Consider the following 17,887-nt stretch of genomic DNA (forward strand, 5'->3'; position numbering starts at 1 on the left):
ACAGAGCAGGGGTGGGCAAACTTTTTGGCCTGAGGGCCACCTCTGGGTATGGAAATTGTATGGCGGGCCGTGAATGTTCATGAAATTGGGGGTTGGGGTGCGAGAGGGGATAAGGGCTCCAGCTGGGAGTGCAGGCTCTGGGGTGGGGCCGGGAGAGGGGTTGGGGGTACAGGAGGATGCTCTGGGCTGGCAATGAGGGGTTCGAGGGCAGGAGGGGGATCAGGGCTGGGGCAGGGGGTCAAGCTGTGGGAGGGGTCAGGGTGCAGGCTCTGGGCGGCGCTTACCTCACACAGCTCCTTGAAGCAGCGGCATGTTCCCCTCTCCAGCTCCTACATGGAGGGGCAGCCAGGCATTTCTGCATGCTGCCCCGTCCACATTCGCTGCCCCTGCAGCTCCCATTGGCCGCGGTTCCTGGCCAATGGGAGCTGCGGGGGCAGCGCTTGGGGCAGGGGCAGTGTGCAGAGCCCCCTGGCTGCCCCTACACATAGGGGCTGGAGGAGGGACATGCCCCGCTCCATGCAGCTCCTGGAAGCAGCGACAAGCCCCCAACCACGCTCCCCAGCTGGAGCGCCGGAGCAGGGCAAGCCCATGACCCCGCTCTCCAGAGGTGCTCCAGGGCCGGATTAAAACATTTGGAGGGCTGGATGCGGCCCCCGGGGCGTAGTTTGCCCACCCCTGGGATAGAGGCACGAAGGCAGAGCTTGCTCTGGTTCTGTGTTTAATATGTTCTGTGAGTAAACAAAAGGTAGAAGATTGTTAAAATTAAACACTGCATTTTCTACTCCAGGTGCTGTCAGCCTGCCTCTTACCCAAATTCATGGTGGAAAAAGCATTAGCAATCTTCCACTTTAGCAAGCACCCAACCAAAAAAATTAATAAATTGCTAGAATGGAAGTCATATTTTGTGGTGGATGCTACTTTGCATATGCAATTTTGCTGATCTTTGCTTTACCTAATTATTTTGTATTTAGCCATGTGTTTTCCTTGCTTTCCCTGTCCCTTATCATCAGTGATTTTGAGGAGATGATGTCCCAGAATATGCCAGAAAGGCCACATTTTTATATGCTTTTATTCAATTTAATTTTGAAAAAAAGCCCTCATAAATCAGTTCCTAGTGGGTCCCATAGGGAACTGAATGCAGAGGTCTAGGTGTTTACTTTGACAGATGGACAGATGAGCAAGTTAGAACTGGTAATGCAACTGACCCAGGGTCTCTTCTTGCAGTCAGTTTTATTAGCTAGAATTCTGTTTATAATGTATCCAAGAATTAGCTGTAAAAAGACTGAAAGAAAAATAATCATACGTTCTGTCTCCCCAATCCCTATTACAATCAACACTCTCTTAATCTGTCAAATGAAAGGAAAAATTGACAACTTGTAAGTCATTGTTGATAACAATTTTCCTCAAACATGGAAAAAGGAATTAAACCCCTTTTCTGTTCCAATAGGATACACTTGTCCTCGCCCTGATTATCTCCCACCTTTATTCCTACCATCTCCTTTTCTCTGGCCTCCTGGATGCCCACAGTACTAGTCAAAATGCAGCTGCTCAAATGCCTTCCTTGCTAGTCAGATTGACGGTCACCCAACTGTGCAAATCCTTTCACTAGCTCCCACCACTTGTATGCTGCACCAAGTTTAAACTTCTTGTCCTTGCCTTCTGAAGAGCCTATAAAATTCCACTCTGGATGACACCACCCATTTGTCTCTTACTACATCCATTCCCCACATCTCTACTCTGCTGATGATGCCATTTATGAATCTCATTCGTTTCTTTCTCTCCTTCCAGTCCCCATGATTTTTTCCACACTATCTCTGGTCTGTCAGCCAAGATGGCAGACATTATCAATGAAGTGTTCTCTTCCCGTTTCATCATGACACCCTCCACCTCATCTCTGCACTGAATATCCTCATCTGTGATATTCACAGGAAGGGCCACAAACAATGATAAAGAAGTAAGAATAGCAATTCCAAATCTACTCCCACCCCATGCTATTTCTTCCTCTAGTCACCTCAGTGCTTCTCTGTTTTCTCGGCTAGATTCTAATCTCTTTGGGACAAAAACTGTATGCACTGTGTGTCTTGTTTAGCGCTGAGCACACTTAACAAACAATAAATTGTTATACAACATTTCATGGAGCTAATTTCCACCTTTTTCAGATGTACAGTTTAGGGTCTTCCTCGGGTTTTACTTTGTATTTAGTCATTCATAACTCTCTTTGAGCCAGACCCTGAGGTTCTTCCTCAGGTTTTACTTACTCACTCACTAATCCAGCAAACTCTTGCTGAAGTCAAAGGGAATTTGCTTGCATGAGAAAAAACTAAGGCCAAGGCTATACCACATAGCCATATTGGTATAACTACCTCACTCAAGGGTGTGAAAAATCCACACCCTGAAGCAATGTAGTTATACCAACCTAATACCTCATGTATATAGCTCTCGGGGAGCTGGATTAACTACTCCAACAGAAGAAACTCTCCCATCATCGTAGTAACACAAGCCCTAAACCATACTGTTAAATCAGAATTCTCCACTCACTCACACTTGTACTATCCTTTTGCGCTCACTTTGCCCAGGTACAAATGGCAAGGTGCGTGACAGTGGAGAATCAAGCAGTTAGGACAGAAGCTTGGTTAAAATGCAGAGCAACTGAAAAGCCATTGTGCTAACTGCAATTAAACGTAGCCAGCCTGTTCACAAAGCTGCTCAAAAAATCCAATTCTACTTGTATATGATGCTTGTATTTCCACCAAAAGCAGAGTCAGAATGCTTCCCCAAAAATAAAAGTGTATACATGAAGTGAGGGAAAGATACTTTCAGATTCATACTGTCAATTGAAAAAACAGCTAATATCTAATGAACATTTTTTTAAGTGGATGATGAGGATAGTTAGTGCAAACTCTGTGGCATTTGTTAAGTGGGACAAACACCCTATGTTTCACCCTCTGGATAACTTTCAAACAATTCAGAAGAGCAGCTCTGTACAGAGTATCCACCAGGAATGTGGATATACTAGGCTGAAGTCATGCCTGGTGTAACCCTCTGGGATTCAAGAGTTATACCCAAAGCAAATTTGACTCTTTTTCTTTAGTCTAGTGCAAAACTGTGAAATTTTTGTTAAGAAGTAACATACTGAGAAAAAGGCTTCTGAAAACAAAGCTAGATCTTCATTACCAGGATTAGGACCGTAGTCTGCACATGAAAAGATAGCTGAAAGCCTTCAAATTCAGTCATTTCCAAGTGTAACAAATTTGGGGATTTAATAAAGTGCTTCACTGAAGGAACTGGAGTGGGTATTTATTTATTTTGGTCTTCCAGAAGAACTTATAGAAAATTCCAGTGAGAGTCACAGGAGGTGGCAATGTCCCATTTTTCAGATGCCACAAACTCTTCTCTCAACTTGAGAAGTCAAAATACTCACAAAAAACTCTGTCTGGAGTATGAAAGGGTCTAATGCTTTCTTGTGTAGCTCCTCTGCGGTAAGAATGTTCGATGCCATTTGTAGGTATTCTCGGGCTGATTGTTCTCTTGGTGACATGACATAGCCGAAGACTTGCTCGGAACAGCCTGGGGTACACATGTCCAGCGTGAGTGAAACATTTGAACCTCTCCTGCAAAACACAGCCCCAGGTGAAGACATCAGTTATGAAGGCTATATGAAACACTCTGCATTAATTAAAACATGTCTTTCCATTTGGCCTTTATCTGCTTTCCTTGAGACAATGGCGCTTTTGAGGGTGCAATGAAAATTTTGGAACTCTCAGAGCTCATCTAGACTAGAAACAACTGATGTTCCTGACAACAGGTACCAGCAATAGGTGCAGCTGAATGTGCTAAGACAGTTTAGCAGCAGGCATAGACAAATGTGAAGCACTGGTTCACTGCACTTGTTGCTGACTCCCACTGGTCAGGAATGGGTAATTTTTCTACTGTAGACAAGACCTCCAGCAACTAGTCAGACTATCGCCTGGTCTACACTGGGCGGGGAGGGCGGGAGGAGGGGGAAATCGATCAAAATTAAAAAAAACAACGAGTCCGGTGGCACCTTAAAGACTAACAGATTTATTTGGGCATAAGCTTTCGTGGGTAAAAAACCTCACTTCTTCAGAAGCGCGTAGTGAAAGTTACAGATGTAGGCATTATGTAATGACATATGATGGTGTGGCTGATGTGAATAACGTAGCTGAAGTCGACGTACTTAGATTGACTTACCGCAGTGTCCTCACTGCGGTAAGTCGATGGCTGACGCTGTCCCCTCGCCTGTGCCTCTCGCCCCTCACCCTGGTGGAGTACCGGAGTCGACGGGAGAGCGCTCGGCGGTCGATTTATTGCATCTAGACTAGACGTGATAAATCAACCCCTGCTGGACCGATCGCTGTCCAACATATACTCCTCTTTCGTTCCACTGTAAAGTTGCCCTTCCCCAGGCGTGAATCCCCTCCAGCAGAAACACAACTTCCCCAGCTGATGCAAGGAGTAAATTAATCCATAGTGGGTCTATTAGCTTACAATCCAAAGAAGGTTACTGACTTGCGGAATGGCCCATTTATAAAACAATTACTACTCAGTCAGATGTGTGACAATTTATTTTTGGAAAAGACCAGTCTGACAACAATGAAGAAATAAAGTATGGGAGAGCCTATCCGTAGAAAAGATGACAGAGAGCCTTATATCAGGATCAAAGAGATTTTATAATATACAGTTACCATTTTCGGAATCTAAACAAAATAAACATACAGATAAAAATAAGAGTCTGACCAAATACAAATAGGTTTTCTAAAGGCAACAAACACAGATTATGAATGAGATTTGGTAACACGTGTACTGAAAGTTGTTAATGATAAAACAAAAAGTCACTATATATATATCTCATAGTTGTGACTCTCCTGGAAACAAAGAGCAAATTAAATAATCATTCAGTCTAGAACTGATGTTTTAAAACAAAATACATTAATTTAATGCAGTGAAACTACCAATTTGGTCCATTCAGAACTTCTGAACTCTACACAACTTGTGCCAAATGCCTTGCTCTCCGTCAGAACTATCCTACCTTTCTTGCAATCCCACTGATTTAACTGTCAGAGTCGCTGGATCCGTCTCTGCTTTGATGTCCATCACACAGTCAAAGACCGGCGTCTCTGGCACAGGATCCAAATCTAGAAAATCATCGTCATTTTTATCCTCTGTCCACTCTGAGTATGTGAATGAAGGCTGGCGGCTCACAGACTGACGCCTGTCCTCTGGTAGGGGAAAGGGGGGATCCGGATGGGTTTTCACAAGATACCAAATCTGGAGGAAACAAACAGTTTAAAAACTATCTATGTATTTCCAGATCTTCTGTAAACTCTAAAGATAGATGCATCTTTTGAGCAATAATCTCATTCATTATACCCCAGCAAAATGGAATTGCACTAAAGAGAACAGGAGAGTTCAATACATGAGGAGCTTTCCTGTACAGATCACAAGAATACACCTTTTCCTATTCTAATCTTGCTTCCAGGCACAGAGGGTTCCCTGAGGCCTGTCAGGCTTCGCTCTGGAACACCGTAGAAGCATTCTGTGCTTGTGACGATTACATAGAAGCCAATGTGAAATCACTGTCCTTTTGTTTAATTGATCACCTTTCACAGAGTGTTAACAAAACTCTGTTAATCTACAGATTACAACCTTCCCTGATTTAGATGCTGCCCATCTGGGATTTGGTTGGGTTTATAACAAGTAAATACCAGTTTCCCAAATCTCAAATCTCTGATGATCTGGCACTGTATCCCAAATTCATATCCAAATTCACATTTGTTTTTCATGAAACCCCTGTTTCATAAAGCGCTTCATAAAACTTGCACCCATTCAGTTCAGTGATAAAACCTATTCTGCAATCTAATAATCTGATTTAAACAAGACAAACTGTAGAATAAATTGTTAAATTATGTGAAACAAATGTCTTAAATTAAGGATCGAGAATGACACAAATTTAAAAACGATTGTACCATAGGACCATTATGATCACCTAATCTGACCTCCTGCATAGTACAGACCGTAGAATTTCACCCATAATTCTTGCATCAAGCCTTTTCCTCTGAGCGATACTGACTGATGCACAGGCACCAATTATTGCTAATATGTTTTGTTAATGGAATTTCATTGCTCCTAAATTAAGCCTACTGCTTCGTTCCCCCAGTGCACTGACTTTCAGTGGGAGTTAGGCCCCTCTGAAAACCCCAGCCATGCTGGTTTACACAGATGCTGTGGCAGATTATATTGTTTGAGAACATTAGGTTGGATTTATTTCCAATTAGCAACAGGCCCTAGTGGCAAAGTCCGAGATCAGATCTGAATTTTGCCACAGTGCTGAGATGTTTGGATCTGGGGTCTTTGGCTGAGCCTGTCTCTACTGCACAAGGCTAGGAACAATCTAACTCAAACTAATTTGGGGCTAGGTCCTGCAAAGCACTGCGCTCCTCCTTTCACGTGCTGAATGCCCTCAACTCCTTTTGAGTCCAGTGGGAGTTTGAAAGCGCTCAGCATCTTGCAGGATAAAGCCTTTCTTGTTTTTTTAATTTTAAAGGGACACTGTCAAATGTGAAAGTCGTGCACTGTCAAAAAGTCAAGTTTCTTTCCTTAAGTTATAAACAGCGACCTAGAATATTAACTCAGAAAGGATTTTAAAAGCCAATTTTCTTGTCACTAGACATACTTGTCATTTATTTCTGGCATTTCTCTCAGCTTGAACAATGAAAATTAATGAAACAAGTTTTCACTTTTGTTTAGAGGCAGCTTCAATGTTAGGTTCCCATGCACTAGCACCGCACGGCAATGCTTGGGTTACAAATACTGAAAAGGAACAGGCATCTGTTTAAACAGATCTGTTTACACTGCAATTATTCAAAAGAAAAATTATGGAAACATTTCTATTGGCCTTATGTTTTAGAAAAACTTTGGGCCAAATATGAGTCGATGGTGCCCTTTGAAGTTTGGCTTGAAGCATGAACTTTAGAGATCTGAGCTCGTTATTATTTCCAAAATTCGCTTTTGGAACTTGCAAATGCCACAGTTCTATGGACCTCTATTGCTCCCATCAGTGTGTAATATTTGAGCACCTCCCAATCTTTAATGTATTTATCCTCACAACACTCCTGCGAGTAAGGTAGGGATATTATCCCTGTCTGTGAGATAGGGAACTCAGGCTCAGAGAGACTAAGCAACTTGCCCAAGGTCACATAGGGAAGTCAGAGACGGAGCAGGAAATAGAATTCAGATCTTCCATGTCCTAGGTTAGCACTTCAACCAATAGATCATCCTTCCTCTCTCAATTGACTGACAGCCCAGATTGTTATGCTGGGGTAGGGTCTGCTGTAAACTGAATATATTAATAAAAAATGCTCCAGCCTTAGGCAGAAAGGGCGGGGGGGATAGAAAGGAGCAAATTCACTGATGCACAGGGACTGAGGGGAGATGACTTCAGCCTCTACTAATCAAGGACAGTTGGAGGCTGCTATGCAGCCTGCTATGTGCACAGAGGCTGCAGTGCTTGGTGTGGAGTCGGACCGCTATTCCGGTGCCGGAGTGAGTGACGACTCCATTAGGAGCTCTCTTAGATGGATATCGTGCTCCTTCTTCATCCTAGGTTTAAAGGACTTGCAGATACGGCACTTGTCACGCATGTGCCCTTCACTTAAGCACCTTAGGCAGCTGGTATGTGGATTACTGATGTGCATAGGCCGTTTGCAGCGATCGCATGGCTTAAAGCCTGGAGACCAGGGCATGCCCCAACTGGGTTCCGTCTGGGACTAACCAAGAGTTCGAGAATGACTACTAAGAGTAACTAATAAACTACTAACTATATACAACTATATTACAGGTTTTCAAAATTCGCAAGAACAGAGAACAGAACAGCACTAGCCGAAGCAGCAGACGTTCCAGCACTGTCACTGGCGGCAAGAAGGAACTGAGGGTGGGGGAAGCCAGCAGTGCCCCTTATACTGCACCATGCAGGTGCCACTCTAGAGGGCACCAGAGCCAGTTCCCTACGGATACTGCCAAGGGAAAAACTTCTGGCACCAGCGCATGTGGCAAGCACACTCACCCTAATATGGAATGGACATGAGCAAGCACTTGAAGAACAGTATTTTTGAGGAGGGTTATTGTTAGGGAATAGGGGAGCCTCACCCATGCAGACCCCTAGCCTCTTCCAATCAGTCAGGCATATCTACCCTGTCCCCATGTGTCCCTACAGCCCCCTTCCGCCCATCCCCATGTGTCCCTGGCAAGGAGTCATCTCCCACACTCAGCAAGGCAGGATAAAGAGGTAGTGGATAAGATGACTGGGACAGAGAGGGCCCAGACAAATAAGGGAACCCGCACTGAAGCAGAACAGGCTGTGGTAGGGACTCAGACTCTGGAGGAGTGGGTGCTTGGGGATCTGGGTGGCAGATAAAAAGAGCTACAGGGGAGACTGGTAGCTACTGAGCAGACTCTGCAGAGATCCAAGGAGGCCCTGCAAATAACAGAGAGGAACTCAGAGTTCCAAAAGGACTAGGCCCGGTATGCTAAAGAAGAGAAGGAAAATATGTGTTTCCTCTTGCGGGGAGTAGAGCAAGAGAGGGATAACCTGCAGGTGCAGCTCAGGCAGGTGCAGGGCAGGAGGCATCCCAACCCCCAAGGGTTGCAGGCTTGAGGATGAGGGTGTGTGATGGGGCATCCACCCCACACTGGCATGTAGGGGGTTAATAGACTCCTAGGGAGGCTGCACGGGAAGCAGCCAATAGGAGAGAGGCTGTGTGGGGCAGTCAATCTGGGCCCAGCAGGCCCATATAAGAAGAGCCACAGGGCAGAGCAGGATCAGTCACTGCCTGGAGCATAAGGAGGGAGGACTGGTTCCTAGCAGGTGGACAGAAGCTGCCACCACGGACAGAACAGTTGCTGGCAGGGAACCGGGGAATGAGATGGAGCTCCTGGCTGACTGGTAGGACTGACATGCTGAGGCCCTGAGGTAAAGAAGGTTCTGGGGCTGTGGGGAAGTGGCCCAGGAAAATGTACTGAGAAGTTGGAGGGGACACAACACATGGCTGCCATCTACAGGGTCCCTGGGTCGGGACCTGGAGTAGTGGGCAGTCCCAGTTCCCCACTCACCATTGGGGAAGTGGCTGGACAGTTGTTCTAAACCCCACAAGGAGAGAGCACAGATGGTGACACAGCTGGAAGGCTGTGTCATGAAGAGGACACCCTGGAGTGACACAGGTCAGAGAGCAGATGTGACAGCAAGAGAAGCACCATTGGAAGAGGGCATACCAACCTGCGGAGCTAATCCCCAAGACGGCCAGCAGGGGGCACCAGCGTGGTGACTGAGCCCCATCACACAGCCTATTAAACCAGAGGCTCTGGATTGCTTTGGGCAACAGTACCTGTGTACCAGTCAGTGCCTGTCACCTCTGATGCCACTGTGCATGCTCTAACCCATTTGTGGAGCTGTGGCCCTCCATATGCTAACGAGCAGCCTAAACTCCAAAGTCACAAGCTTAACACTAAGGGCTCTCCACAGTGCCTTAAACCCATGTTGGAGGTGATGTGGAGCCAGCCCAATTCAGGAAGCCAAAATTCCTCTCTGAGGCCACCGGACCACCCACCGCTACAACTTTTTAGTTGCTCTCTGCTGCATACCTGTCCTGCTGCCCCCTCTGGGATGTCTCTGCCAGGGCATTTGTATGGAGCTACTCACAGGCTGCAGGCACTGCAGGAAGCAGGAACATGCCCTGTCACTGCACAGAGGCAGTGTGTGTGTGTGCGCGTGTCTGTAATTCACCATTGTGCAGAGGGCCCTGCACAAGGCCTAGGCAACTCTTAAGCACTATGGGCTCCTGTGCAGAGCTGACCAACCAGATAGGGGTGAGTTTGTCAGTGATTCAGTAGGCTGGAAACCCAAAGGAACACAGGACTTGCTTTAGAAACAAAGGCGCTTTCCTCTCGGCTGAAAAGGCATGTGGGGAATAAGGATCATGGAGACTGGAGGAAATTACATTACATTTAAAATTAAATAGAATTTTAAATAAATAAATAAATGATAAATTCATTAGTCAGGTTGGAAAATCGTAACCCTGGTTGTAAGTGCTAGAGGCTTTTGTGCTGGCCTGTTCTGGAGGGGTGAGCATCAGGGCACAATCTAGCCCTCAGGGTGTGAGGGAAGCCTACAGCACCAGTTACAAAAACCTCCGTCACGACTCACTAGGCTAGAGCTGGTCCCTGTCCACGGCTGGAAATCACTGTGTTCAGTAACATTCCATCACAGCCAGGACTCCCAGGAAAGGGCGTCATAACTGTCACAATGAATAAAGGCAGGTTTCCAAGCGTTATGAACTCTCTAATACTTCATGGGGATGAGCTGGGCTCTGGATTTCTGGCAATCTTTAATGTACACACAGAGCAGACAGGACCTCAGTTTCGAAGGTGTAATTTGTAAGACACCCCTCCCCCCCCCACACACACACTCAGGTGCCTGCACTCAGTTTATCTACCACCTTGCAGAAGGCGAAGAGCTGCGTAAACCTTGCTTCAAGAGAATCTAGGTGCCCCAATTTGTTGTTGTGCTATAGATGTGCTGCTACGAAGAGGCCGCAGGGCAGACATGAGGTGCCCTTCTCTGGGAATACCCCCAGCGCAGGGACCCTGTATGCCAGGTGCATAGTCAGCTTTGCCAGATCTTCGTTGCCTCCACAGGGCAAGCATCGGCTGGAGGTGGGAAGGTTGGATGGAGGGCAAGAGGAGGCATGTCAGGGGAGGACCTGCACTCTGGCAATATGACACCCCTGCCTACACCACTGAAGCAGGGGCATAAATTAGGGCAGCCCCTGAATACAGGATGCATAATTTGCCTCCCCTCTGTCTGTACTTTCACACTAGCATCAATACAGGGATAGATCAGGCCCCAGAATGTTAAAGATCCTCACGCTCTCCCTTTCTCAGGAGAACAGAATGTAGGATTCTCTCTTTGGTCAAAACTAATCTCATCATAAATGCACTTCTCTGTCTAGAAAACATCACCTTCTAGCCGTCTTCCTATGCAAATCCCTTCTAGGCAGAGACATGGTTAAAGAACCAGAAAAAGCAATCAAAAGAGCCTAGTTTGAGAGGAGACTGGGGGGAATAGAGAGAAACCAATTGATAAAACTGTCCATTCTCCTACAAGCTGGGGTTCTAGGAACACTGCCAAGCTCCACTGTTTGCATTATTTTCAAATTTCTTGGTAAGTAAGCTTATTATTTCCATGATGCTGTTCTGCAAATGCCTGTAACAGCAGATGTGTTCAAACTGTAAAACCCGTGTGACCTAGCATGAGAAGGAGTTGCATTAGGTAGAGCCGCTCTGTGACTTGTCTGTGTTTGTGGAGTGCTCTGAGCACACAGTGAAATACAGCCTTGTGCAGTAACCATGCACTGCCCATTATTCACAGCAGACTCGTAGGATTCCCATCTAGCCTATAGTAAGCCAGGAGACTCTGTTTTTAAATTGCTTTGTTACATGAAAGTCCCAGATCACATCAACACATTACAATGACTGCATTGGGCCAAATTCTGCTCTCCTTCACACAGGTATAAAGCAGGAGTAACTCTAAGCTTAAATGGAGTCACTCCTGATTCACAGCAGTAAAAATGAGAACAGATTTTTTGCCCATAGTGGACATTCACTTAGAGTTAACTCATGTGATATAAATGACTTGACTATAAAGGAGCCCCATGACATTCTAACACACCTACAAAGGGGCTAAATACATTTCCCTAGGGAAATCGCACCCTTGTTATTCTGATTTACCTCATAATGCAGCTTGGAGTGTTTCCCTGTAAAACTGCCTTAACTTCACACAGTTCATAGAGAAGATGAAAAGTCCAATTCTTGTACTTTAATAAGTGCAATTACACCACTCATCAGAAATTTATTATTTGATCACACAATACACCTGGCTAAACTGCAGCAGCATCAAAAAAGTAGAAAATTACACAGCCAGGCTAACCTCACTGCCCATACCAGTGATCAGAATAATGGAGGTATTAACACTAATTTACTGTGCTTTGTGCATGCTTTTAAAAAGCACATTCAGCCTGATACATTAAGCAGAACCCTTCAGCAGTATATTGTCCCAGAGTGAAACTGATGATGGTCTACACTGCATTACAATGCTTACTTACGCACACCACATGCATGTTAGCTGTTGTTACCTCCTGGGCAGTCAGAAGGTATATGACAGAAAGGGCACTAGATCACAGTCTTATCAGCATTTCCATATTTGTAAACTCTATTTTCAAGAATTTCATTCCCTATCTCCAACATAAAAATATACTGGGGCCTTGGCACCCTGAGGTGTGTGACTGGAGTCCCCTGAATCACAAAGACTTCTTCCTAGATTTCCCAGACAGCGCATGCTTTCATGCCAGCTGCACCATCAGTGGAGACGGGCAGGGTGCTCTCCCTCTGTTTCCAGCTGCCTGAGAACTAACAGAACATTAACAATAGGGGCCTGATTGATCTTGCTAAGCAGGTAGGGCCTCGGCCTACATACATAGGTGTATACAGTCCCAAATCTCTTCAGTGCTATAGAACAGCTCCTGTTGCCACGGGAGTTAATGGGTGCTTTGCACTTGACTGCTAAGGCAGTAAGATTAGATCCTTCTTTTGCTGGACTCCACCCTCCTGTTCAATGTAAGAATACATTCTCCACCTGCGCGTGGAGGAAATAAAGGGATCTGATGAATCACCATTCATCAAGGAAACCGAACAAGGGAAAGTGCACTCCACACTTTTGCTACATAAAGTGTGCAGTAATTATGTGGAAATAGCCCAAAGGTATTATTTTGAAATCAAACAACTCAGAGTAAATGAGACACCCTGTAAGAACACACTGCAAGAGGGTGTGAATCCATTTAGCGCTGTTCAGTAAGAACATTGGATTTCTAATACGGTAGCTTACCAGAGTTCCTATGAGTAACAATCCTAGTGAAACTAAAGACAGCAGGAAATATAACATCGCAATGCTTCCAACTCTGGTCAGGTCCTGTGAAACAACAGAAATGACAACAACTCACAGAGCGATTAAGGGATAGGACATAAGGGGACATGTGAGAAACTCTACCTATTGTTCCTGGTATTCATTTCTCAAGTTTTTTTATACTGCCATGTTTCTTTAGCATAAATTCTATGATCCAGAAACCTTGGGTTTTTTTTTTACACGTTATGTAAAGTGCTATGTCTATTTACAGCACTGGGAGCGAAATCCATGCCTATGCACAATGTGCTATCTGCAGGTCTTAACTTGGCAGTAAGTAGTGCATAGGCCTTGCGCTGGCCCTCAGCACAGGGGTGATTTTCACTCAATATGATAGTCAATAATAGGAACAAAATCCCAAACTCCCACTAACCTCTACAGGAGTTTTGCTTGAGTAAGGACTGCAGGATTTGGCCCAGTACGGAAGTGCAAAAAGATCAAAGGTGAAATCCTGGCCCCATTGAAGCAAGTGGGAGTTCTGCCACTTGCTTCAATAAAGCCAGGCCTTTAAAATTGGCTCATTAAGTACAGCTAAAGAGATCCATGTTGAAGAGTCACTTTCTTGAACTTCAGCAGATTGTTTCCGCTTTACCATTTTAAAGCTTTCTTTTGCAAAGGAATGGTGCTGTAATAAACAACAACCAATGATATGCATGAACATCTGTGCGAATGCAGATTGGTAGTATTTTTTTAAACTATTTATTTAGGAAGTTTCAACAGGTTTACAAATTCTTGCCGTGTAAATACCAGAAACAAAACAATCATTGCAAAAGTTAGCTTTTGTTTAGAGACATTATATGGGAATATAGTCATCAAATCTTTCTATTTAACAGGATGTTACCATATTACAAAGTAAGCATCATTACACTATCTATGTCCTTTCCAGTGATTTTATTAAATTGAGTGAAATCTCTATATACACATATTTAACAGACGAGGTATGTCTGCCAAATGTTTATATTAAAAAATTGGAAAGGTGTGCTGGGCTTTTTTGTGGGTCAATGTACTTTCAGACTTGTCTTATTGTGCTGCATTTTGAGAATCACACTCCTCCATACTGAACCTGCTTCATGTTTTCTTTTACTTCAAGTCATCTAAGTCAGGACATTTCTGGGCTGAACAATTGATTTGTGATTGACAAATTACACTGCAAATAACATGCAGATAATTTAATGCCTCCTGCTGCAGGAGGAGTACTGATTATGCACAATGAATCCAACTGAGAAAAAAAGTCATATAAAAAGCACTTGTCTATAATAAACGAAAGGACAGGTAATATCCAAGTTCACAAACACTGTTCAGGGAACACTGAAAGCAGTCTCCACTGTACTTTAAGCACCTGACATAAGCAGTCAGATCTCCTATACGCACTGCACAGCTACTACTGGAAAAGTTATGCACCACGACTCCAAACACTCACACGGTAAATATTTTTGCCTGATTTTCAAAGGTGCTGATCATTGTAGCCCCACAGGGAGGTGACTATATGGCAATTGGCTGTGTGATTGTAGCACAAGTTGACATGCCTTTGCTAGCTTTGGTATAGCCAGCATGGCTAAATATAGCAGCGAAGATGCATTGGCATGGACTTCAGCGTGGGCTGTACAAGCACACTAGGGACCCTGGGTACATACTCTCATTGTTAGCCTGTGCTTTAGCTATGCTACCTAATGTTAGTGCAGGTATACTAGCCCATGCTGCAATCACATCTCTGACTGCAGCGTAGACACACCCTAATGCTCTGTCTACATTAGAGACATTTGCACAGATGTAATTATACCGGTAACTCACCAGATTAAGTCACACTAGTGTAAACCCTGCATTAGAGTGGTGCCACACACGAGGAAAGTTTCATATAGTTCTGCCAATGCAAATGTTTCTAATGTAGACACAGACTAAAACTTTTAAAAAAAAGAAAATCAGGAGAATTACTTTTATTTATCATCAGGCTAATGATTTAAAACACATTTCTAATGAAATTACATAGGTTACACTCATCTTCTCCAGCGTGGATGCATGGGCGTAACCGAGGACAGAATCTGGCCCCCTATGTTTCTCAGTGAGTGCTGGAATTGAGCTGGTAAACTGTTCTGGTGAGTCTTGTGAGCCTCCATCAGCTTCTGCAGAATCTAAGATATTTTATTTGCCTTCAGAAATTGAGTTCTAGCCCTTCCCTTATGGTGAAGTAAACCTTACGGGCTTGAATTTGCACTGCTTTGCTCCTTATGTAATCTTTTATTCCTCTGTGAAGCAGGTGCAAAGGTCTACATTCTGATTTAATAGCAGGGCCAAAAAGATTTGGCCTTGGAAGACTAATTCAATATACATTTGTTTCAGGGGGGGAAGGCGGTGGGGGAGTTCTTCTCTATTCTAGAGCAGATACACAGTACAGCAATCACTATGTTTTAATACAGTACATCTCTTTTATACATTTAATACAAGAAGATACCAAAATTATTACCCAAGGCTATTGACCTTAGCCCTGCACTTAAATAGAGAAACAAGCAAACTTACCTCTCCTGGATCTGAGATGAACTGTTCAAATGGTGTTAGCAAGTAGGACAGCAGGTCAAAGGCATTCTGAGCTGTTGGGATTGTCCCAAAACCGCTGTACCATAACATCATGCAGAAAAGCTGTACAATCAGATAATACATAATAAGCATTCCTCATTAACCAAACATTCATTTTCATTTCAAGACTGCATAATTAACTAATTTAGTTCTCATTGATTTTATGTTGATCATCATTTTCACTTTAAGAAGTCAGGTATTTTCTATGCTTCAGCTTAACCAGAATAAAAAGACAGAGAGCCTGATGCTCAGCTGGTGTAACCCAGTGTAGCTCCCTTGAGCTCAAAAGAGGGACGCTGATTTACACCAGCAAAACTCTGGCTAAGAGAATTTATAAAGAGAGATAGCATTTTATTCTTGAATTCTTAAGGGAAGGCTATTAGAATGCATAAAATGCACAGCATTCTACAACACAACTCTTATAAATGTATAAAGCTATAGCTACATCAAGACAGATATACATACAGATACACACACATGTATGTTAATATGCAAAAAAATTAATTTCAAGCAGTTAATTTCAAGTATACCAAAGCTACTCATAACATGGCTGGCACCAAAAACAAGAAAATGAAGAGTTAAGCCACCTACATGTACATACGCTTTACTCCTCCACCCAGAGGCACAAACCTTATCATTACCATATCATATACCATGCACCTCAATCTACCTCCACCCACCCCCTTCTGTACGCACACTTAACCAGATTATCTTTCCCCAACATTATGGATGCTTGGTATAGCAGTTGGTTGTGTTGGGAGAAGGCAGTCCGGCAAAGGGGTGTTTGCAGAAGGGTGGTTAAAGGGGGCAATAGAAGGCTGGCATATGCAAAGGAGCAGAGTTAAGGTTGTGATGGGTGGCCTGTGATGCATAGTAGTTGTAGTAATGATGAGTGTAGCACTGACTTCAATGCAGCTATGCCAATTGACACCCGCTGGAAATTACACGACAATACACGACCGAAATCTCTAACAACAGTTTTAAAAACTAGGGTTTCATTTTGAGCTAGTTATAAAGTATGCTAGTGCCTTACCAATATCTGCAAGAGGGCGAACAAATATACACCGCCTCCGGTCGTTAATCCATTCCACCAGGCAGCCCAGCCATGCTGCAGAGTTCTCGGTGAGGCTTTCTGAGATTGTTCCTTCCCACTTTGCTGTCCTTGCTGTCCATCAGCTTCATCAATTGACTCCATCACTGTTGGCTTGGAGAGACCTTCAAATGCAAATTACATGAGCAGGGAATGAAAAGCAGTGTAACTCTGAAGCCGTCACGGAGGCTGTGAGGAATATTATTTTTGTAAAGATGCTGGTTACCTCTCAGTTCTGCATCAGTAAGTGCAGCTCAAGATTCAAGCGTCACACTCTATTAGTACAGCAGTATTCACTTACCTTCGTCAGAAAAAGTAAGCGTGGGAGGATAAATTATTTTTCTTTTATTTCTGTAGTAACAGAACCTGGGGCTTTGTTGTTAATAAATTCTCATTTACATTGCTGCATCTTTCTTCTCTTCTTTTTTTCCCTAAGGAGCCCTGGGTTTGATTCCCAGCTCTGGCCACTCACCTGCTGTATGATGCTGGGCAAATCATTTAATCTCTCTGCCTGTTTCCCCCTTACCCATTGCCAGTCTGGTCTATTTAGACTGCAAGATGTCGAGACAGAGACAGTCTCTTACTATATGTTTGTACAGTTCCTAGCACAACACAGACCTTGATCTTGGTAGCAACCTCTAGGTGTAGTAAAAGTAATAAATAGACGGGTCTGATTTTGCTCTGATGGCTGATTACTATTGGTGCAGTGCCATTGGTGTCAATGGAGTTACACCAATTTACACCAGCTGACTGTCTAACCACAGAATAGTAGCATTTTACCCCCACTGTGTATAGGTGTAATTGAATTCACAGGCTGCGAGGCAGCAAGAAGTCAGACCATTAACGTCAATGAAATTACACCTAATTTATACTGGTGTACATTAGAAGAGAATCAAGCCCAGAGATTGCCCTGTGACCAAGACCAAAGCCATGGCAACAAATCCTAAACCAAGCACACCAGCATAGGATAATGGCCACAGAAGGGTTATCTTTGTGGTTTGCTGAGGTAAGATTTCTTCAGGATGCATCATTGTTTGTCATTTATTTTTCTAAAGATCCAAAAAACTGTAAACTTGGGGACTGATCCTCAGCTGGTGTTCACTGGCCATAGCTCCACTAAAGTAAATAGAACAGTGGATTTACATCAGCTGAGGATCTGACCTTAAACACAGAAGATAAGACTTTATAGAAGCATG

General features: G+C 44.0%; 1 protein-coding gene across 1 annotated transcript in view; it reads right to left on the minus strand.

The window, feature by feature from the left end:
• Positions 1 to 17,887, minus strand: part of IGSF22 (immunoglobulin superfamily member 22) — a 197,232-nt gene that overhangs the window by 91,063 nt on the left and 88,282 nt on the right. Inside the window, 5 exon segments of the mRNA XM_039533179.1 lie at positions 3,422 to 3,611; positions 5,051 to 5,289; positions 12,956 to 13,039; positions 15,545 to 15,664; positions 16,635 to 16,816. Coding sequence (XP_039389113.1) covers positions 3,422 to 3,611; positions 5,051 to 5,289; positions 12,956 to 13,039; positions 15,545 to 15,664; positions 16,635 to 16,816 — 815 coding nt within the window.

The sequence above is a fragment of the Mauremys reevesii genome, linkage group 4, assembly GCF_016161935.1.
Source record: "Mauremys reevesii isolate NIE-2019 linkage group 4, ASM1616193v1, whole genome shotgun sequence".
NCBI classification, from domain to species: domain Eukaryota; kingdom Metazoa; phylum Chordata; order Testudines; family Geoemydidae; genus Mauremys; species Mauremys reevesii.